The 22,145-nt window shown below is 42.6% G+C and overlaps 1 protein-coding gene across 6 annotated transcripts in view; it reads left to right on the top strand.

Annotated features, from left to right (window-relative positions):
* Nucleotides 1–22,145, top strand: part of Pcnx1 (pecanex 1) — a 143,251-nt gene that overhangs the window by 103,017 nt on the left and 18,089 nt on the right. For all 6 annotated transcript variants that reach the window (XM_041657903.1, XM_041657902.1, XM_041657901.1 and 3 more), the window contains 12 exons: nucleotides 216–307; nucleotides 2,521–2,630; nucleotides 3,110–3,215; nucleotides 5,701–5,793; nucleotides 8,320–8,470; nucleotides 10,253–10,394; nucleotides 11,472–11,649; nucleotides 12,344–12,452; nucleotides 13,230–13,359; nucleotides 16,133–16,191; nucleotides 19,642–19,857; nucleotides 21,509–21,762. In XM_041657903.1, coding sequence (XP_041513837.1) covers nucleotides 216–307; nucleotides 2,521–2,630; nucleotides 3,110–3,215; nucleotides 5,701–5,793; nucleotides 8,320–8,470; nucleotides 10,253–10,394; nucleotides 11,472–11,649; nucleotides 12,344–12,452; nucleotides 13,230–13,359; nucleotides 16,133–16,191; nucleotides 19,642–19,857; nucleotides 21,509–21,762 — 1,640 coding nt within the window. The remainder of the gene's footprint in view (nucleotides 1–215; nucleotides 308–2,520; nucleotides 2,631–3,109; nucleotides 3,216–5,700; nucleotides 5,794–8,319; nucleotides 8,471–10,252; nucleotides 10,395–11,471; nucleotides 11,650–12,343; nucleotides 12,453–13,229; nucleotides 13,360–16,132; nucleotides 16,192–19,641; nucleotides 19,858–21,508; nucleotides 21,763–22,145) is intronic.

Here is a 22,145-nt window from a genome sequence, read left to right as displayed (position 1 = left end):
GGAAGAGCAGGCAATGCTCTTAACCTCTGAGCCATCTCTCCAGCCCCCGATAGAAGTGTTTCTTGTGTCAAGTATAATGAAAAAGATGAAGTAGCTGTATTTTAAAAGTCACATGAGTAGATCAATATCGTGTTACTTGATAGAGTTTTTGTGAATTTGAGTTTTTTGCTGTGGGTGTTTGTAAAATCCTGATTTCCTTCCTCCTCACTGTCTAGCCACCACCAGCCTGCTAGCAGCGCTGTACAGTTTTCTCTGCAGCATTGTGGCCGTTGCCTTGCTGTATGGGCTGTGCTATGGAGCTTTAAAGGTAAGCTGCAGACTGTGGTGTGCTCTGTGAGTGTGCACGTGAGTGCCTAAAACTGACTGCAGGTTCCCTTTTGCCCTGCCCTTGAGACACTAATTTCCCTGCCTTCCAATGCTCATCTGTACGCTTACTCTGTCTTACTTTGAATTTTAAAGTAATTTAATAATCAGTCGTTATTAAAGGAAAATTCTTTTCCAAACAATAATCCTAGGTTACTATTTAAAGACTTTTTAGAACTAGACTCATTTGCACTAGAGGCAGACATGGTATTGGCAGAATATGCACTTAAATGTCTATTTCTGCTTTAAAATGTGTGTAACTACTACCTCTCATCTTGATTTACTTATGAATATAAATATTTATAAGAAAATGTTTTGGTTGGGGTGTAGCTCAGCGGAAGAGTGTTTGTCAGGCATGCTCAAGGCCTGGTGCTTAGTCCCCAGCACAGCACCCAAGACAGAAACGAGTCCAAGGGCTCCAGGTGACGGTGTAAAACAGAGCTGACGCACACTGCTGGTCTGATGGATGGAGCTGTCATCCAGCCCATGAGCCATTTTAACACTGGTTTATAACCCCTCACATATTTCTGGATTTTTTGTCTGTTTTGGGGTGTTTTTTTTAATTTATTTATTATGTATACAATATTCTGTCTGTGTGTATGCCTGAAGGCCAGAAGAGGGCACCAGATCTCATTACAGATGGTTGTGAACCATCATATGGTTGCTGGGAATTGAACTCAGGACCTTTGGAAGAACAGGCAATGCTCTTAACCGCTAAGCCATCTCTCCAGCCCCTTGAGGTTTGTTTTTAATAAAGCAAGATAACAAGAAAATAGTAAGGTTCAAAGAGCTGTGTTCAAAGAAGTGACTCCCATTCTGCGTCATTCTGTCTGTGTGTCTTATGAAGTGGCGCTGTCTGTAAGAGTTGTTTCCTGTTAATGAGGAGCTTGTAGGTCAGCTGTGGATCCCAAGTCAACAGCATGCGGAGTCCAGAGTAATAAAGGCCAAAACCACGCTAAGCTTCAGGGTCCAGCCTCGAATGGTTGTGTTTCACTGAAGCCCAATCCCATCGGTGTATTGGGGGACTATATGGAAGAAGAAAAGAGGGCTAGAAACAGTCTAATCTTAACTGAGGCTATTTAGTGGCACCTACTAGATGATAGTAGAAATCCTAGAGTTTAAGAACAAAGGATTTTTTAATGTGAACACTTTATTTGTTCATATTTATGAGGTCCAGAGGCACATAGTAGTAGTTGTGTAGAGATTTCTGTTCATGCTTGGTAGACAGAACAGTCATCAACAGAACTGAGTCATTGGAGACTGCAACTGTGGGTTGGCGAGAGAAAAGTGAATTTGACCTCTGAGAGATGGCAGTTTTTAAATGTTAGCTAAAATAGAGACCCACCAGGAACAGTCAGAGAGGCCTAAGAGCCCGAAAGGTTCTGCTGGATGTCGCACCTGATAGACTATCAGAGACTTAACAAAGGTTTGTATTGGATGTGGTACCAGCCTGACTATCAATGACTTAACAAAAAGAGTTTCTTTGGCCTTTTAAGGAAGAAAACTAAAATAAGTTAAAGTTTGAAAGGAAATGAGAAAATGTGTTTTGTGTTTTCTAGACTCTAGCTGTGCAGCACATGGATATGAAGGGTTTGTGTTCTAGTTTTGTTTGTTAAAAAAGATCTGAGAGTTGACTTACAGTTAAGGGTAAAGGGGGAAATAAATTCAGTATCATCTATAAAATGACCACTATTTAGAATGTGAGAAATTATAGTAAAAGATATGAGAAATTATTCCTATTATGAATAAAACTTTAATACTGAGAGATAGATGGATGGATGGACGGACAGACGGACGGACGGACGGATGGATGGATTAATGGATGAAGCTTTCTTAAGACAAAAGAAATCTAGTATCTAGATCCCAGGTCTCAGGAAAACAGTAACAAATGTGGGGTGGTGTGCTTGAGAGGCAGGCAGGGTTAGGAGTTCAAAGCTATCTACAACTATATAGCAAATGTGAGGCTAGCCTGAGCTACCTGAGACCCTTTATCAAGTGAAAAAAATTCTAAATTCATCTGGAATAAGGTACAGTTATTAATATATAGCTAAAACACTTTAAACTGTAAATTTGCTGTTTCTAAATATTGATGTAAGAGGAATGTATGCTAGGTCATAAGTTACAAGCATCTTATCTTCCTCGTCTTTTTTCCCTCAGGATTCATGGGATGGCCAGCACATTCCAGTGCTTTTTTCTGTTTTTTGTGGTTTGTTAGTGGCCGTGTCCTATCATCTCAGCCGACAAAGCAGTGATCCCTCTGTACTCTTGTAAGTGAGATCAGTCATTATTGTTGAACATTTAAGTATGCTGGCATTTCTATAGTCCCTAAAGCTAGCACCTTTCCTAATGCCTATCAAGTGGGGTGTGTGTGTGTGTGTGTGTGTGTGTGTGTAGCTTCTACAAGAGTAAAATGTACTCTTAACTGTTGAGCCATCTCTACAGTCCCATGGTGGTTGTTTGGGTTTTTTGTTTGTTTTTGTTTTTTCAAGACAGGCTTTTCTGTGTAGCTTTGTTTTAGGTTTTGTTTGTTTTTTGATGTTTTTCTTCCCAAGTTTTAATTGCAGTATTTTCATTGTATCCTTATATATGCCAAAATGAACTTTTTAGAATTTCCATGTCTCAGTGATTGAATGTACTTGGGTTATTTGATTTTATATCACAAACACCTTTGCTGTTTAAATTGCTAGGTTTCAAGCTTCATGTATATTTTCTATTGAATATATCCTCTTACTTTTTTCAAATAAAGCTCTTTGATGCAATCCAAGATTTTTCCAAAAACTGAAGAGAAAAACCCAGAAGACCCTCTATCTGACGTGAAAGACCCACTGCCAGAAAAGCTTAGCAATTCTGTTGTAAGTGTCTCATTTTAGATGGTAGTACTTATGATGAATGACTGTTAAATACTCAATACTTTTGAAGGTCTTTAGTAATTGGAGGAAATACAGCATTGTTAAATATTACTCATTGTATTCAGTCCGGATTTTAACATACTAGTTAAGCATCCTCCTTCCCAAAAGTCCAGAAGAATCTGGATCAGAATCTCAAGCTGTTGGAATGTTGACATGATCACACCATGGAAAACTACACATTTGGTCTGATGTGATCAATCATAGGTTCACTTACAGTACTATTTACTGTGACCTTCTGCCTGTTAGGCCCACAGGAAAAAATAAACTTCATTTACTTATATATGTATCTATCTATCTATTTATCTGATTTATTTATTTTTTATGTGTGGCTCATCTCCCCAAAGTATGTCATGTTATATATAAAATACCCCCAAACCTGCAAACATCAGCAGTCTCTCATACTTCTGGTCCTAAACATTTTGGATAGGATATCCAGTTAGCCTGCATAAGAAAGGTCCTGTTCTCACACGTGGTCACAGTATGGAAGAATATGTCAAAAGGTTTCATGTAGAGCAAAATTAAGTCATTTCGTTGATCCTTCCCGGGGGCACAGGGGTCTGAAAGTTGAATACAGGAGGCAGTAACTCTTTATCCTCAGCTTCCTTTCCATGGTTTCATTTACTGGTGGTCAACTACAGGCCAGAAGTAGAAGCTGGAAAAGTCCAGAAATAAAGAATCTGTAAGTATTAAATTGTACACCACTCTGAGTAGCAGGATAAAATGTTGCGCAGTTCCACCCAGACATGACGCATAACCTCGTCCAAGTGCTGCTGTGCAGACCGCTAGCACCCATCAGCTACTTAGTAGACACTCGGTTATCGGTACAGCTGGAGGGTAGAGTCCCCTTAGTAGTTCTAGGTGTCCGAGAGGGTCATGGAACTTATTGCCTACAGGTAAGGGCAGACTGCTGTTTAAACTGTTTAACATAAGTTAGATTTTGTGATTATTCCTCTTGGTTTTAAAAAAAAAAAACACCTCTGTCTTGTGCTTCGTTTCTCAAGGGCACTATAAAAAGTGTATTTGGGGGCTGGAGAGGTGGCTCAGCAGCTGAGAGCCCTGTGCTCTGCTGAGAACCTGGCTTCAGCTCTCACCACCCTGGTGGGAGCTTGCATTTGCCTGCCGCTCCCATTCCAGGAGACCTAGCACCTGGTTTCTGCAAGCATTGCTCACGTGTTGTAGACAGACATGCATACAGGCAAGACCCCTATACACATAAATACATGGGAAACTTAAGGTGAGGTTTCCAGGTCAAAGAAAAGAACAGTCTGCTAATATATACCTATTAGAATATTTCTTCTCAGTTCATTTTAGTGGTCCATAGTGTCACTTTGTTCCCTTGAAAAGTGAATTCTAGAGGTTCCTGTCTATTATGTAGGGCAAAACACTGTTTTCTATTTTATTTTAGATTGTTTTTTCTTTTATTGTGCTGGAGATTAAACCCAGAGTCTTGCTTGCAAGGAAAATACTCTACTACCAAAACTATGTCCCCAGTTCCTCCTTTTAGATGATTTATGTCTGAATGTTGAACTTACCCTGGCATTAATTGGACATAGCATTTATTTCAGTGAATATGACTACTCACAGCTTTCTAGAAAATTAGAAGTAACAAACTATCTCAAGATGAAATTGAAGCACATTCTCTGAGTTTAGTTTCTGTGTTCATGGTAAGCATAGTGGAATGTCAAATGCAGCTTATATGTCTGCTAATCAGTAGGTGGCCAGGGATAGCAAGAAGATCCTGTTTATTACTACAGAGTTGGGATGCTTCTAAAATTTCAAAACCTGACATGCTCCCAAATCATTGAGAAAAAAACAAAACAAAACAAACAACAACAACAAAAAAAAAAACCCCACCTTGGATTTTAGAACATTTCTGATTTCAGATTTTTCAGTTCAGGGATCCTCAACTGGCAGAATCCAACAAGTGCTGGAGGCTTAGTGGAAGCCAGAATCAAAACCATGTTTGGTCCTAAGTTTAAATAAGGGATTCTCAGCCCTGAAAGCCACTGGAAGAACCCGTCCTAAGGAAGATAGGGAGTGCGCATGCAGTCAGTGTTGGTGCCCCAGAAGATCAGCTCTTTTTGTCAATAGAAAAGCAAAATGTACTGACCCATGAGGGACAGTCTTCTAAAAGACTCTCCGTTTACAGCATTAAAAAGTAGGCAAGTGTTTTTGTTTTCTGACGTACAGTGCTAAGCTCTGAGGAAACCCCAAATACGAGAACATTGAGGAAGGAAACAAGATTTATTCTACATAATTATTTTATACAAGAAATACCTAGAAATGCTTGGGAGGTGGAGTCAGGAGGCTCGGGCATTCAGGGTCATGCTCAGCTGCTAATGACTTGGAGCCAGCCTGGATTGCATGAGACCCTATCTTAAAAACAAAGAAGTGTGTAATTGTTTCATGATTGCTCTCTGCCCCACAGAGTGAGCGTCTGCAGTCCGACCTGGTGGTGTGTGTCGTTATTGGCGTGCTGTATTTTGCTATCCATGTCAGCACGGTGTTCACAGCACTACAGGTAAGGAATCCTCTTGTTGGAGTTGATAGAAAGTGACCCAACTGCTGTGTGACGCTGTGGCACTGAAGTCCTTGACTCCTTCAGTTTTTTTGTTTTGTTTTGGGTGAATGATTTTAGTAGTAAGTTTTGTTCCCTCATATTTTTATATACATATACTGTGTATTCTTGTCACACACCCCACCTCTCTCCCAGCCCTCCCCCAAATCTCTTTTCCCTTCTCAGTATTGATTTTGTTTAGTGTCCTGTGTAATCGAACCAGAACCTAAGTTTGGAACTAATTAGGAGAACCTGGTGGGCTTATCAAGGGTACACAACTGAATTCTGTGCCCCCTCTGTTCTGCCGTCTGTTGGTTGCCACAGTTCAGCAGGGTAGGGACCCATGAGTCCTCCCCCATCCCTAGCCGACTGTTAGGAGGGCCTGACTTCTGTGAACCCAGGGCCGGCATACACAGCGGGTGCCTCTGGGAATATATGAGTTTTTGTTTAAGTATTTTATTGTGTTCTCCCTGGGCTGTAAATCTTTGTGAGTGGCTTAGGAGCTTTTCCTGTTACTGCAGTAGTCTGAGGTGAGCCGTGTGCAGTCATCTGAGGTGACTTGTATGCAGTGTTCATTTCCTTACTGCAGTAGTCTGAGGTGAGCAGTGTGCAGTCATCTGAGGTGACTTGTATGCAGTGTTCATTTCCTTACTGCAGTAGTCTGAGGTGAACCTTGTGCAGTTCTATCAGGTCTGATGGATCATGTCTCTGCACCCTTCCTATTTCCAGCTCTTCCTTCCACTCTCCTTCCACAGTGTTCCCTGAGCTGTAGATGGGAACTGTGAAGTTACCGGTTTAGAGTTGGGCCCACCTCTCTGGCTTGTTCTCTGCATTTGGGGCAGAGTCTGTGCTCACACTGTTCGTCGTAAGGATAGGTTTCCCTAGCTAAGGCTGGGAGCTGCTTTTGTGTATAGGTATAAACACGTGCATTTAGAAGGCAATTTGCTCCTGTTTCAGTGTAGTTAACCGTCAGAAATATATTCCCTGCACGAGCCGCCACGTCCCCAGATGTGAGTTGCTACCAGGCTTACAGTACCAGACATTGGTCCCACCACATTCTCTCTGGAGCAGGGCTCAAATGCATTCAGAGAGCCATATGGGAATTTCTGAGTGGATGCCAACCGTGTAAATTTTACCTTGTTGGGTGTTAAATTTTGTGTTTCCAAAAGTACTTGAACATTGTCCCTAGATACCGTTAAGTACTTGTTAGCATTTGATCCCCTAGGGGCTTACTTTTGTTAAAGCAGTTTCTGAGGTGGGATGGGGCCAGCTTTTCTAGACCATGTATTTCCCATCACTAAGGGTAGGCAGCCTTTAGGCCTCTGCTTGGTGCGTGTGTTCCTTAACATTTCCCAGGCTTGTGAGGGTGGCACTTTTCCAACCACGTGATAGTATGCTTTCTTGCTTGATGCCCTCCTAGGGTTCCTCATAGCTTCCTTGTGTGTGGGGGTTCCCATTCCCATGAATACTTGAAGGGCTGTCTGCAGATCTCAAGCATCTCCTCTGCACTTTCCCTAGGTTCATGGGAGCCATGAGCAGGACAGGCACAGCCCCTTCCTTGGTTCCCTGTCCTCTGGGCACAGGCTTATTTCTGTAGATCTTACCTGATACAGACCACTGGGCCGTGTGTTCTGTTTAGTGTTTTTTTTTGTTTGTTTGTTTGTTTTTTTGTTTTTTTGTTTTTTTTTTTTTGGTTTTTCGAGACAGGGTTTCTCTGTAGCTTTGGTGCCCATCCCGGAACTAGCTCTTGTAGACCAGGCTGGCCTCGAACTCCCAGAGATCTGCCTGCTTCTGCCTCCTGAGTGCTGGGATTAAAGGCGTGCACCACCACCACCCGGCAGTGTTGGCTCTTTTATGTGGGAGTCGCTCCTGGACAGTTATTTAATATTGTTAAATATGTTTGCTTGGTTTTCTGCTCTCCAGTTTGAACTACAAATTCCTGAACTCCCTCAAAGTGCAGCTGGACACTCCTTCATGTTTAGGGGCCTCAGGGTTTCTAAATGTATATGACTTGGTTTTAATATTAGAAAAAAGGTGTTAATTCCTCCTTCTGTGAATCTAGTTGTGCGGGGCACCTGCCTCTGACAGCACAACATGCAGAGACAAAAGATAAAGCCCTTTCGTCTGTTCATTCTGTTCCTCTCTCGGACTTAGCTTACATCCCTTATCTCTCCTAGTTTGACAGTTGAATCCCTTGCTCAAATAGTCACACAGAACATTCTTGAAGCAGGAAGCAGCACTTCTAGTCTCTTTCATTGACTCTAGTGTCAGACACCAAAATAATTACCATATTTCAGATGTGCATTAGAGTCAGCTGACATTCAGTGGCTCATTTGGACAGAGAAAGCTACAGGTACAGAAATGGTAAGCTGTGGTTTTTAGATTCTAAGAGCTGTTCTCCATTATCGAATGAGAAAACGGAACCAACGATCCAAGAACTCTGCAGTGAACCTGGCGGGGGCTCCTAACACCCTGAACTCTTTCTTTCAGCCTGCTCTCAAGTATGTGCTCTATGCACTGGTCGGCATTGTGGGCTTTGTCACCCATTACGTGTTGCCCCAGGTGAGGAAACAGCTGCCATGGCACTGCTTCTCCCGCCCTCTGCTGAAGACGGCCGAGCACAATCAGTATGAAGTTCGAAGTAAGTAGTTGGTTAACCCCCTTGGTCTTGTGGCTCACTTCACACCACATGCCCGTAGGTGAATTAGACAGGTGCCATTGAGCCACACGTTGGTGAGCCGTCGTCTCCTGTAGGGCACCGTCTTCAGCTGAAAGAGCACCTTCTCAGCATAGACTAGTGCTCTGACTGTGCTCAGCCTGTCCCTGATGGGTCTTCCGCGTGACTTCTCTCTCTAGCAGTCCCTAATGTATATACAGACAACCCACCCCTCCCCGCCTCCAGTCCTCTATTTGAAAGGCTTTAACTTAAGCTGTGGAAGGAAGAAGGCCTTTGTCCATTATTCCACTAGAGACTCTGTTCTCCTTAAGAACGGCAGTAGCAGCCTTTCTGCGGTGGCTGCTCGTTTGGGGATAAGGTATAAAATGACTAAAAAGGAGATAGAAGGCCTGTCCATTTAGCAGCTTCTTCCTTGCCACTGTAAACTGTTCTTGTGCACCAGCCCTGTGTGGTGCGGGCCTCTGCACAGCGACTAAGTCAGCCCAGTGAACTGCTGTCAAGAAGGGGACTCACCCAGACATTTAAGATGAGTTGATATTTTTGACGAACACCGAAACCTTTGAAACCGTAGAACAAAGTTGACTTTCGGTCCTCACAACGGGCCTCTTAGTGAAGCAGCATGGCGCCTCGGTGCTGACCACCATCAGACCCTGGAGAGACAGGGGAATACTGACAGCAGGGCACTGTGGAGGCTTTGCAAGTCATTCGCCTTTGTCTTTAAATGTGCGAGTGCTCTGCATGTCTGCCTGCGGCCAGCAGAGGGCATCAGATCCCACCGCAGTAGGCTGTGAGCCACCATGTGGGCGCTGAGAACTGAACTCAACCTCTGAAAGAGCAGCCAGTGCTCTTAACTGCTGAGCCATCTCTCCAGCCCAATATGTGTCCTTTTTATAAGGGAAAGTTGTATGAAACTTTAAGACTTGGGATTAGCCTGCTCTTGGCATCAGGAGAGTAGCACAGAGTGAAAGGCTTTCGTTTTTTTATGATGAACTGTTTCTATCCCTGTTACAAATAAATAGTACCAAATAGATCTAGTTTGCTTTTAAAATCAAATTTACTGGTTGTGCATTTCTTTAATAAGTCTAAATTTTTTTTCAGATTTTGAATCACCACAACAATTTGACTTAGTGAAAGTACTAAATTATAGTAAAGGTATATTTCCTTGTACTGATATTCAAAGTAAAGACTTCCTAACTGCCTGCCGTACTGTTTTCAGAAAGCCAGAGAGTGGTGCTAAGTTAATCTTCATATACTGCTGGTGATGAGAATGACTTTAATAAACTGGGTGAATCTAAATCATACATATGTATATCTGTAGCATATACCTTATCGTTTTAAAACCAGATAATTTAAAGATCTTATTTGTTTAGAGGTGAGACACAGCCCAAGAATCTTTAATAACTTTTTCTATATACAAATAGAGAAAATGAGAGAAATCATAGTTAAAATGGGAGGTTTCACTGGAGATGCAGTTCGTGGTGACATTCGCCTCCCGTGGCCTGACCCGCAGCTCCACACAGACAGCTTATACAAGTAAACTTACTTAAGTGTGAGTCATGTCCAGGTTGGAAATCTGTGTGTTGGGGGCCTGGGGCGTGGGATATTTCAGAGCAGTTAGAAATTGACTGTTGAACTACGGGCTGATAGAACGGATCCAAATCTAAGTCAAGTTGATCCTTCTTACCGCACACCCAGCTGCTTTGATCATTGTGTAAATTGTGATCTCTGGACTTGTTGCCTCATCAGATGCAGCCACTATGATGTGGTTTGAAAAACTCCACGTGTGGCTTCTTTTTGTGGAGAAGAATATCATCTATCCACTGATTGTCCTCAATGAACTTAGCAGCAGTGCAGAGACCATTGCCAGCCCAAAGAAACTGGATGCAGAGTAAGTATAGTCCTCTGATCTGTGTCGTTAGATTCGAGCAGTAATAAGCAATGCCTTACACTTGGTAAAACAGCCTTGAGTCCTTGGTCAAGACCCTTAAACCCGGTGTCTCTGGCACACAGCATCAACGGATAAAAGGCTCAGGTGAAAATTTTTTGTCTTTGCTTTTTTGAACATCACCGTTTTTACTGTTCTTGACTTCTTACTTTCAGTCAGTATTCTTAGAAGACGACACTTGACAAGTAAAGTTAGTTTGGGGGCTGGCCGGATGGCTCAGTGGGAAGGTCCTGCTGCCAAGCTTTATGAGCTGAGTCCAGTCCCTGGACCCACATAGTGGAGGAAGAGAACCAGCTTCAGCAAGTTGTCTTCTGCCCTCCACACAAGCTGTGTCAAGTGCGCATGCATGCACGCATGCACTTATGCAAAATAATGGGAAAAATGTAATTTAAGAAATTAAAAATAAAGCTAGTTTTTACTATTAGATGGCAACTTTGGGAGGTGGTTGTTGTGTACTGTGTAAATCAGACTGTGTAGGTGGTCGTTTGTCTACATGATTATCCTGCAATCGTAGTTTAGCTCCATGGTATGGCATGCTAGTACATGTTTTTCATGTAATGAATGCAGCTATTGTTAAAGTGATAAAATTAAACTAGAGAGCTAGGTTTCAGAACTATAGCTTTTTAATTTTAAACATGCTTATTTACGTAGAGAATAAAAGAGCATAGTATAAAAAAAGAATACTAATAAAAATAATATTATGTTAGTGCCTTTCAGGATGTGATATGCTTATCATGGAATAAATACCATGGAAGTCATTGGTATCTATCTATCTATCTATCTATCTATCTTCTACCTACCTACCTATCTATCTGGACAAAAGAGTTGACACTGAACTTGTGATCTCCTAAGTTCTGGGATTATGGGTATGCACACCCACGTGGCTCTTATAAATCAATACCAGAGGTTTTAATTTGTTCTGTATCATAAGCTTAGTGAGTATGTGGTAACTTCAGGGTTAGAGGAAGCTGGGTATTTTCAGCCGCAAACTGACGGACTACGCCTCTCTGTCCGTGACAGGTTGGGAGCTTTGATGATCACCATCGCTGGCCTGAAGCTTCTGCGGTCCTCCTTCAGTAGCCCCACGTACCAGTACATCACGGTCATCTTTACTGTGCTCTTTTTCAAGTTTGACTATGAAGCCTTCTCAGAGACGATGCTGCTGGACCTCTTCTTTATGTCCATCCTGTTCAGCAAGGTAATCCTTCACCAGGAGCGCCTGCCTGCAGAGACGCCGCTAAGTGAATGCTTGCTGAGGTCTGTGCTGCTATTTCAGTTGCCCTGCTGGCTCTTAAGTACTGCTCCTCTTCAGTCACCAGTTACTTTCCCAGGAAGCCGTGCTTGTCACTGTGGTTCATAAGAACCAAAGTCAAATGGGACTTACATGTGGTCTGTCTCCACCTGCAGCAGTTGGGGTTCAGAAGATTGCTGTCCAATAAACAGTGGCTACTGTGTTAGAGAGGTTGTTGCCTGCTCCTTGTGACTTTACATTTGGAACAGATTTTCTCCAGTTCAAGGGTATTGTGTCCTGGAATAAAATACATGCACGTATTAGAGACACCTAGAGTTTCTGCTCAAGGACAGCAGTTTTGTTGCCTCTGCCCTCCTTTGCTTACAGTAGTAACAATACCGTGACTGGCCAGAAGAGGGCAGATAACTCTTAAACACCAGTCCGTAAGTCTGTATCTTTACATTTTAAAAAAAAAAAAAACATGTTTATATTAAAATAATGCCAGTGTTTTGGCAGTTGATAAATCTTGTCTTATTATGCTATTGGAAAATAATTTCGGGTCATTTCCATGATAGGAAGAAGACACATCTTATAGACCTCTGTTCTCTGGTTGAAGTGCCTGCTTACTATTTCCTTAACAGCTTTTCCTCTCTTCCCACAGCTCTGGGAGCTCCTCTATAAACTGCAGTTCGTGTACACCTATGTTGCACCCTGGCAGATCACGTGGGGCTCTGCATTCCATGCTTTTGCCCAGCCCTTTGCGGTGCCCCGTATCCTTCACTACAGTGTGTGAGCATGGCTAGTCATATCCTTGATGAGAGCGTCAGTCTGCAGTCCGTCTCCCAGCTCACATGCCAGGGATCGTGACAAGCCGCAAACCTCACAGGCTGTGGAGAACCGCCTGTCCTGGTTAGGTTGTGCAACCCACAGATCGGCCAAACATGAGGAAAGATTAAGGATTTGTAATAAGTAATGCCATTTTTAAGTTTTGTATTTAAAGTGTGAGCTATGAATGTCATTAAAGTCTAAGAACTTTTAATGTATTTGGAATAAACGAATAGAATATTTTTCATAGCAATCATAATTAAATTTCTGGGTGAAATTTCCATCCTCCTCCTGCCTCAGAAGCACTTTAAAATAACTGATTACTAATGACTCAGGCTGTGTCTGAGTGCAGCCTTTCAAGGTTTGCAGTTTTAAAAAATGTTCATTACATGTATTTATTTGTGCGTGTGTGCGTGTGTGTGTGTGTGTGCGTGTGTGTGCGTGCGTGCGTGTGTGTGCGCGTGTGTGTGCGTGTGTGTGTTGCATGTAGAGGTCGCAGACACCTGGGGAGAGTCAGTTCTCTTCCTCCAGCATGCATGCTGAGGCCTGGCAGCAATCATTGTCATTTCATGGCAGCAAGCAGTCATCTCATTTGGCCCCAAATTCTGGTTTTGACCTTCATAAAGTTAGACTTGGGTATTTCATCCCAAGATTGACATGTGGGCTTTCTCCCTCTTTCTTTTTCTGTTTGCTGTGTTTATTCCTTAACCGTTCCCCCATAGACTCGGCTATGCTGTTTGTTCAGGCAGTGGTATCAGCCTTATTCTCCACGCCGCTAAACCCCTTCCTAGGTAGTGCCATCTTCATCACCTCCTACGTGAGGCCCGTGAAGTTCTGGGAGCGAGACTACAAGTGAGTACACGGGACACACGGGACACACACGACCAGTTCTGTCCTCTTACACAGGGACGCATCGGTAGGGAAAATTGGTTTTGATTATAATTTGTGGTGATCAAATACTTTTTTGCCAAAAATTTACAATTTTTTTGTTTGGTTGGTTAGTCTTTGGTTTTGTTTTTCAAGACAGAGTTTCTCTGCATAGCCCTAGCTGTCCTGGAACTCATTCTGTAGACCAGGCTGGCCTCAGAACTCACAGAGACCCACTGGCCTCTGCCTCCCAAGTGCTGGGTTACAGGTGTGTATCACCACTGCCCAATACAGTTATTTTTAAAATTTGAAGATTATATAGTATTGAGGAAATTGATTTTCTCATCTTTTTATGTGATTCTTAAAAGTATAGTCCTAACTATACTCTTGTGCGTTTTCTTCAATGACGTCTTGGAATTAGTCCCTGTCAGTAACCCTGTGACATGTTATATACAGCATTACACCATTGTACCAGCTATGGTGAGCTGTAACCTAGTTAGAAATTCTAGAGCTGTTTCTGATAACTTCATTCCAACAGTTTCCCGTGCAGACTTTGCTCATTAGACTAACTGGTTAATCTGCTGCTTAGGATAGTCCTTGCCCAGAGTCTGTCCACATATGCTCTTATTTAAGGAAAGTTGCTGAAAGAGGCATTCTCAGTTAAGGGAACAAGAACATTTGGGCACGTATTAACATGTTGGGTGTGTAGCTCTCACCGTCCCACAATGCCTCTCTCTGCACTGCCTGCCATGCAGTGACATTTTTACTCGGGAAGATGGTGGTCTCAGGAGTGGCACAGTGAGCCAACTTGTACACTTGACATTTCTGCTCTGGCCCTCTCCTAACACTGCAGGTGGTGGTCACCATTTTGGTGAATTTTCATTACTTTCTATATCCTATTCTAGGCCAAGTTCTAGCCAGAAGTTATATTGTGTGATATCAATTCTTAACAGTTTGTAGCAAATAATTTTGGTACCCATAAAAATATTCAAGATGTCATCGTATTTAAATAGAAGTTTTATTCAATAATATTTTCAAAGAACCTATTTAAAATGCAAGTGTTTATTTATTTAAAAATAGATAATAGCCACTATGTTTATAATTCCAGAACTAAGAAGCTGAAGTGTGAGGATTACAAATTTGAAGCCTGCTTGGTCTACCTGACAAGACCCTGTCTTTTTTTTTTAAAGCATATCCCATATTAACATAAATATCATTTTAAACTAAGAGTATTTTCTGCCTACCAAAATTTTAATAAGATTGCATTGTTTCCAGTTTGGCAAACCTTTAATGTCTTGCTTGCTAAAAGCCAGGTTAGGTCCACACTTTTGCATCCACTCTCTTGCAGTATGTCATTTGATTGAAATGAAGAAAGAAAATTTGTCCTCACAGATGCACAGTTGAAGAAGACTTTTTACATGTTCTGAGTGTTTTGTCTGCATATGTGCATGTGCACTGCGTATTGACTGGTACCCGAGGAACTGAGAAGAGAGCACTGGATCCCCTGCGTCTGGAATTAGGGATAGTTGTGAGCCACCGTGTGGGTCCTGGGGACCCAACCCAGGTTTTCTACAAGAGCAGCCCATGCTTTTAACCACTATGCCATCTCTCTAACCCCAAGAAAGAAGTATTAAGACAGTTCTAGGTGTCTTTCTTTGATTTTTCACCAAAACACAAAAAGTAAATGGCAGTGTGTTTTTTTGTTTATTTTTGTTTGGGGGGGGGTATTTGCTTGTTTTTTTTTTTTATTTTGTTTTTCAAAATAGGGTTTCTATGTAGCCCTGGCTGTCCTAGAACCCATTCTGTAGACCACCAGAGATTCACCTGCCTCTGCCTCCTGAGTGCTGGGGTTAAAGGCGTGTGCCACCATTGCCTGGAAAATAATTATTTCTTAAAAATAGTTGTGGCAGGGGGGGAGGCTGGAGAGATGGCTCAGAGGTTAAGAGCATTGCCTGCTCTTTCAAAGGTCCTGAGTTCAATTCCCAGCAACCACATGGTGGCTCACAACCATCTGTAATGGTGTCTGGTGCCCTCTTCTGGCCTGCAGGCATACACAGACAGAATACTATATACAAAATAAATAAATAAATAAATAAATAAATAATCGTTGTAGGGTAGAATCTAAAGTGAACCTCGGAGCGTTTAGAAGTGTGTCTTGTCTGGACTGATCCATTCATTTTTTTTGAATGAGATATTTGCTTGTACATAATTTCTAGCATTTATTGGTCATTTGAAAATGGCATGGTTGAGTAACTTGAACTAGCTCTCCAAGTCTCCTTAAGGCATCCACAGTGTCACCAATCTCAGAAGAGTCGTGAAGTGCATTGCTCTAGGAAGTTGTCACACTCATGGCTGGAATACAAGTTTTCCAAAACTAATTTTCGTTTTTGAACTGCCTCCGCGTTTCCCTTAAAGTAATGGGCTTTGCCTTGTCTGTGCTGTGGAATGCCTGTAAGGCAGCACATCTGAGTAGTCTTACACTTTGCTCACCATCTTGAAGGAACTGGTCCTTAGGGAAAGTCACCAGTTGAAACATGAACAGGGGAGAGCTGTTGTGTTTATGTGTTGTGAAGATGCAAAGGAAGAAAATAAAAATTTTAACTGTAAGTCTGTGCTGTCAAGTTGGTTATTATCTAATCATAGCTTTTCCCCCAGAGGTTTTCCTACAGAAATGGAATTTATCTGTGTCTTGTAGTTTTTCTCTTGCCTTTTTTTTAAAGTATAAAATACTAAAAATGTTTTGTTTTGTTTTCTTCAGCACAAAACGTGTGGACCATTCAAATACAAGATTGGCTTCTCAGCTTGATAGAAATCCAGGTAATAGTCCTGTCTGTAACGAGGCAATGAGAGGATTTGCTTTCTGTGTGTTCCTGTACACGTATCCGTACGTGCACACACACTCACACACTCAGCCTCTCAGCGTTCATAGCTTCACTCCCTGCTTACTATAAACCCTCTAAAAGTTGTTCTGTTTGACACAGGATCTCTGTGTAGCCCAGCCTGACTTCAAACTTTCAGTGTAATACAGACTGGCCTTTAATTCACTATCCTCCAGCCTCAGCCTCCTGAAGGCTTGGATTACAATATTAATTTCTTGAAAACCATATATCCTTCATGTTTTTCCTTTTTACCTTAGCAAAACGTAGTATATATGAACTAGAACATTTCCAGTGTATATACTGTTTCTTGATAAGGTGTATCTTATGAATGATAACAAAAGTTTTAAATATGCCATTTGAAGATAGTTCTTATGTAAGCTAAGTAGAAGTCAGATGAAAACTGGGTAAGAATGATGCGCTTGCCAACATGTGTCCTTCCTTACACCTTTCTCTCAAGTGTTAAGTAAATATTAAAATTGAATTTTATTTAATTAATTGTGTGCATAGATGTCCTGGGGATTTTCCAATACTCACCCAAGATACTGATTCAGTGGGCAGAATTTTGGTTGTGGTATCATTATCCAATGTTTGGTTTTTAGGTTATTTGGAAAATCTCATTTTATCAACCAAATCCTGGGAACCTTGCTGCTCCAACTATATGAAACTAATGAGTTAGTTAATTAGCTCAGGAAACTATTTATCATTGTTCCCAAATAGACTGGAATATGTTTCCATTTAATGCATAAATTTCTTCAAGTGCTCTGTCCATCTGAGAAACCAAACTCTAAGAATCAAATTGATTTTCAGTTATAAAATTAAACTAGGAAGAGCCCCTTACTTGGCATTGCTCACTTACAATCTCATGGAGGAGAAAAACCATTTCCAGCATGTGCTCATACGGGCTTGGAATTCTCAGATGCTGGTAACACCATCCTTAGGAAGAAATCACACACTTTTTTATGGCCAGACACATAACTGGATGCAATTAGACTCTCATTTCCCCCTCATTGTCTTAATGTATAGTTAGTGTGAGTTTAAAAAAAATTTCCAAGCCTTGAAGATTTGCTCTTCTCTGATTCTTAGACTACAGCCCAGGCGTTGCTGCTGTGGGTGGGATGCCAGCGAAGGTGGTTGGGGCTGTCGTGAATCCGTGGTGGTTTTGCTTGTGCTTTTCTTCAGTGTGACCTCATGTCCAACTCTGCAGGTGCTGCTGTGTCTGCTGCACGGGAGCCTTCACAGTGTTTGGGTTTTGACTCATTTCTCTTTGTTTAGTTTTGTTTTTGTTAAAATCTTACATAGTCTTATCAACTTCCTTTACCAGATCATCTTTTTGTTTCTTGGATTCTGTATCCTGTATATTTTAATGGAAAGGTGTGTTTCATTAAATGACAATAACAGTCCTTGAATCATAAATAATGCCAAAGGGTGCATCCAATCGGATCCCTGAACTGCACAAACTGAAACCCTTAGAGGGGTGTTAGGACTTCTAACTCTTTAGGGTTTACTTTCTAAGTGTGCATGAGTGTGTGTGCATGAGTGTGTGTGTGTGTGTGTGTGTGTGTGTGTGCGCGCGCGCGCGCGCGCGCTCCCCGATGCTAGAAGAGGGCACTCCTAGACCTGGCATTGACAGGGGCTTGTCAGCAGCTGAAACTCAGATCCAGCCCCTTGACTTTAACCCTTGATTCTGAAAAGTTGCGCATTATCTTATGTGTGTTGATGAGGGTTCCACTGCTGTGATAAAATACCCAAGATAAGAAGCTTCAAAGAAGGGTGGATGTATTCTGTTCACAGTTTCAGAGGTGGAAGTTTGTGGTTGCCTGGCACCATTGAGCTATGTGCTGTGGGCTTGTGTTGAGGCGGAACCTCAAGACCAGGAGCATGTGACTGCGGAGTTGCTCTTGCCAGGATGCCAGTCATTCTCGCAGCCTTGTCCCCATGCCATGCTTCCCTTTTTTTTATTTTTATTTATTTTATTTTTTGTGTTTTGAATACATCCCAGAGTTTCCCCTCCCTCCACTCTTCTAGTCCCCTTACCTCACCCCCCAGATACACTTCTTCTCTGTTTCCCTTCAGAAAGGAGCAGACCTCCCTGGTGTGGGAGGTCCTTCTGTCTATGTGTTGCTTTTATTGGTTAATGAATGAAGAAACTGACTTGGCCTATAGCAAGGTAGAACTTAGTTAGGCAGGGAAAGTTAGGGTGAATGCTGGGAGAAAGAGGGCGACGTCAGAAGAAGCCATGGAGCCACTGCCAGAGACAGATATGTTGAAACTTTGCCAGTAGGCCACGAGCCTCGTGGTAAAATATAAAATAATGGAGATGGGTTATTTCTATATGCAAGCACTAGCTGGCAATACGTTTAAGTAATTGGCCAAGCAGCGATTTAATTAATACAGTTTCTGTGTGGTTATTTCGGGAATCTGTGCAGCCGGGAACACACTAGTGGCCTCTTACAGCATCTCCCCAAGATATAAGCTGAACACAGCATAAGAAGTTACAATAAGACTAGGCACAAACCCTCATATCAAGAGAGAATGAATGAGGCAACCCAGTAGGAGGGAGAGGACTCCATGTGCAGACCTAAGAGTCAGAGACACCCTCCAACACACACTCCCATTGCAGGGAGTCCCACAAGAACACCAAGCTACACAACCCGCAAGGTATGTGCAGAGAGCCTAGCCCAGATCGTCCGTGCAGGCTCCATGATTGTCAATTCAGTCCCTGTGAGCCTCATGAGCCCTACTTAGTTGATTCTGTATGCCATGTTCTCCTGGTGTCCTCTACCTGTCTCTTTCTTACAATTCCTCCTCCCCTTCTGTGGAGTTCCTGAGCTCCAAGGGGAGGTACCCATTGGAGATCTCCAGTTTGGGCTCTCTGCCTAATGTTTGGCTGTGGTCTTTGCATCTGCTCCCATCAGTTGCTGTGGCAGCCTCTGTGATGATGATTGGGCTAGGCACTAATCTGGCTTCTGGAAGCTGGCACAGCCTCTGGTAAAGCTGCAGTATGCAGTACTTCCTTCTGCTTAGCACCACCTCCCACTGATGTCACATGGCTAGGCATGAGCCTTTGTGGGACATGGTACGCCCAAACCACAACACCGATTTGTTTTTGTGTACAAATTGTAGGGGTGTGGCATGCATCTTTCTTTTTCTTGTGAAAGAAATGTAAACACAGCCATAGAGGAATTTGGTTTTAGATTGTTCATTTGTTTTGTCTCACTCGGTATCCCAGGCTGGCCCCAAATCTGTGGCAGTCTTCCTGCCTCCCTCTCTTGAGTGCTGGGATTGCAGCTACATTGACTAGCTAGTTTCAGTATTTTTAATGATCTTGTTCATCAATACAACAGATATTTAAAGTGAAATCAACTTTTCTTAAAATCTTTTCTTACAGGGTCAGATGACAACAATCTGAATTCCATCTTCTACGAGCATCTAACCAGATCCCTGCAGCACAGTCTTTGTGGGGATTTGCTGTTAGGAAGGTGGGGAAACTATAGTACCGGGGACTGTTTCATCCTTGCCTCTGACTATCTCAATGCATTAGTACACCTGATAGAGATAGGCAACGGCCTGGTCACTTTCCAGCTGCGGGGACTTGAATTCAGAGGTAAGATGTCCATTGCCCCTTTACTTTCAGAGAGTGCCTAAGTTTTCTATGTTTAAATCCCAAATGAGAAGTTCAGAATTGGCCACTGGGGAATGGCTTAGCTGCAAGAGCATTTGCTGCTCATCCAGGCTGAGGTTTAGGTCCCAGCACCCAGATCAGGTGGCTAACGACTCCGATTCCAGGAGATCTGACACCCTCCCCTGGCCTCCAAGCGCACTTGCATGTGTGTGGGTACGTGTACATGTGCTCAGGGACACGCGTGTATACATCAAATTATAAGTAAATCTTGGGGGGAAAGTTAGAAAATAGATCCCTGGGATTGTAACACGGTATTGGACCCCTCCACCCAAGTCTCATTGAAAGAAGAGTGATGTTGGTGCTGTGGGAGATCGGCCAGCTCGCCTGCAGGTGCTGCCTCCTTGCTTGTTCTTCACTTGCCAGGCCCCTTGTCACCAATTGTACATGTCTGTTCAAGGATGAAGGTGTAGATAGAACACTGAGTTTTTGTGAACCAGAAAGTAGTTAACTGAGCCATCATAAAATGCCCTACCATTATCTCCTCAGTAGTTGTTGGTGCTGGTGTTGTTTTCAAGACAGGCTATTGTGTAGCCCTAGCTGTCCTGGAGCTCACTATGTGTACACAGGCTGGCCTCAAATTCATAGAGCTCCACCTGCCTCTGCCTCCTCAGTGCTGGGATTGAATTGTGTGCTGCTACATCCAACCCTCTATAGTCTTCTCAATTAAAATGAAATCACATAACCTAAAAACAACTGTTTAAAAAAAAGGAAGTGGTGACCTTTAGTGTACATTCACAGTGTGCAGCCACCATCTCTAGTTCCAAAACATTATCATTACTGCAAAGTAAAACCTTCAGTTATTCCTCATTGCCCCCCCCCACCAACCCTCTGTAATTCTGTGTGCTGACAAACCAATCAGTTCTTTCTCCATAGAAAATCATACATTCAGAAAAATACCAACTTGAGTTATCAGATCCTGCAAAAATAACTAGTTTATCTACATGAGTGGTATACATGGAGATTTCAAGTTTTGTTTTTGAATATATTTCTAATGAGGATTATGCATCTGGAGAGTTTTAGCCTAGTTTCTAAGAAGGTCTCTGTGGTGTTTTTAGTTTGTAAGGAAAATAAGGAAGCATTTTCTTGGGAAAAGAGCCAATCAGAGGATAGTTTCTCTTGTCAAGGTAATTGGCCTGGGAAGTGCCCAGGAGATGAACAAACTGTGCTCTGCTGTGTCTGTTTCCATGGAGCTCCTATCCTGATGGGGCAGCATCCATCCACTGTTCACTGGTGATGAGTGCACATCTTTAGGGGCTTTTGCTTGATGTTAATGCAGTTATAATACCCATTAAAAAATTGTGGAGAATTATTAGTGGAAACTAAAGCACTACTTCATAGCACAAATCCCAGGCCTTCATGGCTAAAGCACGCGGTGCTTCTGCAGATGACAGAGTTGGCCTGGGCTCTGGAGTTCGCTGCGGTTTGGTGGGGACTACCCTAAGGCAAATCAGTCATATACCCTGAGTTGCCGGAAGAGGCGTCTTTTTTAAATTGTTGGTGCTCAGTAGGCATTCATTTTCCCAGTTGCTGTTTTTCTTTACCTTTGTCTATAATGATCTTGTCTTTTTTGAAGGTACCTATTGTCAACAGCGAGAAGTGGAAGCCATCACAGAAGGTGTGGAAGAAGATGAAGGATTTTGCTGCTGTGAGCCTGGCCATGTTCCTCATGTGCTGTCCTTTAATGCTGCATTTGGCCAGCGCTGGCTGGCTTGGGAAGTGGTCGTCACTAAGTATATTCTGGAGGGCTACAGCATCACTGACAACAGTGCTGCTTCCATGCTTCAGGTCTTTGATCTCCGCAGAGTCCTTACCACGTACTATGTCAAGGTAAGGGCGTGAGCCTCAGACCTGAGCACCGGAGGGCTTTCTTTGGAAAGAAACACACAGGCACATGCACACACAAAGGCCTATGTACATTTATAGTCATTCATTCATGTATGCATCCATTCATTTTTGCTATGCTAATAGTATATGCGTACCAAAGATGAAGCTCGGAGCTAGGTAAGTACTCACGACTCCCCTACCTTCCTCTTCCTAGCCTTTCAAACTTGTGCTTTGCTTCTGAGCAGTGATTTAAATTGTCTAGTATCTAGAGAACTCAATTAAAATATACCCATGGAAAAAAATAATGATAACGCCCCACCCCACGCAGGTCTTACTATTTCTTGTTACACTAATAACTGGAATTCATAGTTATGGTTTAGGTCTGT

The sequence above is a fragment of the Microtus oregoni genome, unplaced genomic scaffold, assembly GCF_018167655.1.
Source record: "Microtus oregoni isolate MIOR12 unplaced genomic scaffold, Mior012 000009F_ref0000495, whole genome shotgun sequence".
Taxonomy (NCBI): domain Eukaryota; kingdom Metazoa; phylum Chordata; class Mammalia; order Rodentia; family Cricetidae; genus Microtus; species Microtus oregoni.
The sequence above is the reverse complement of the archived record's forward strand: the minus strand, read 5'-3'. Positions and strand labels throughout refer to the sequence as shown.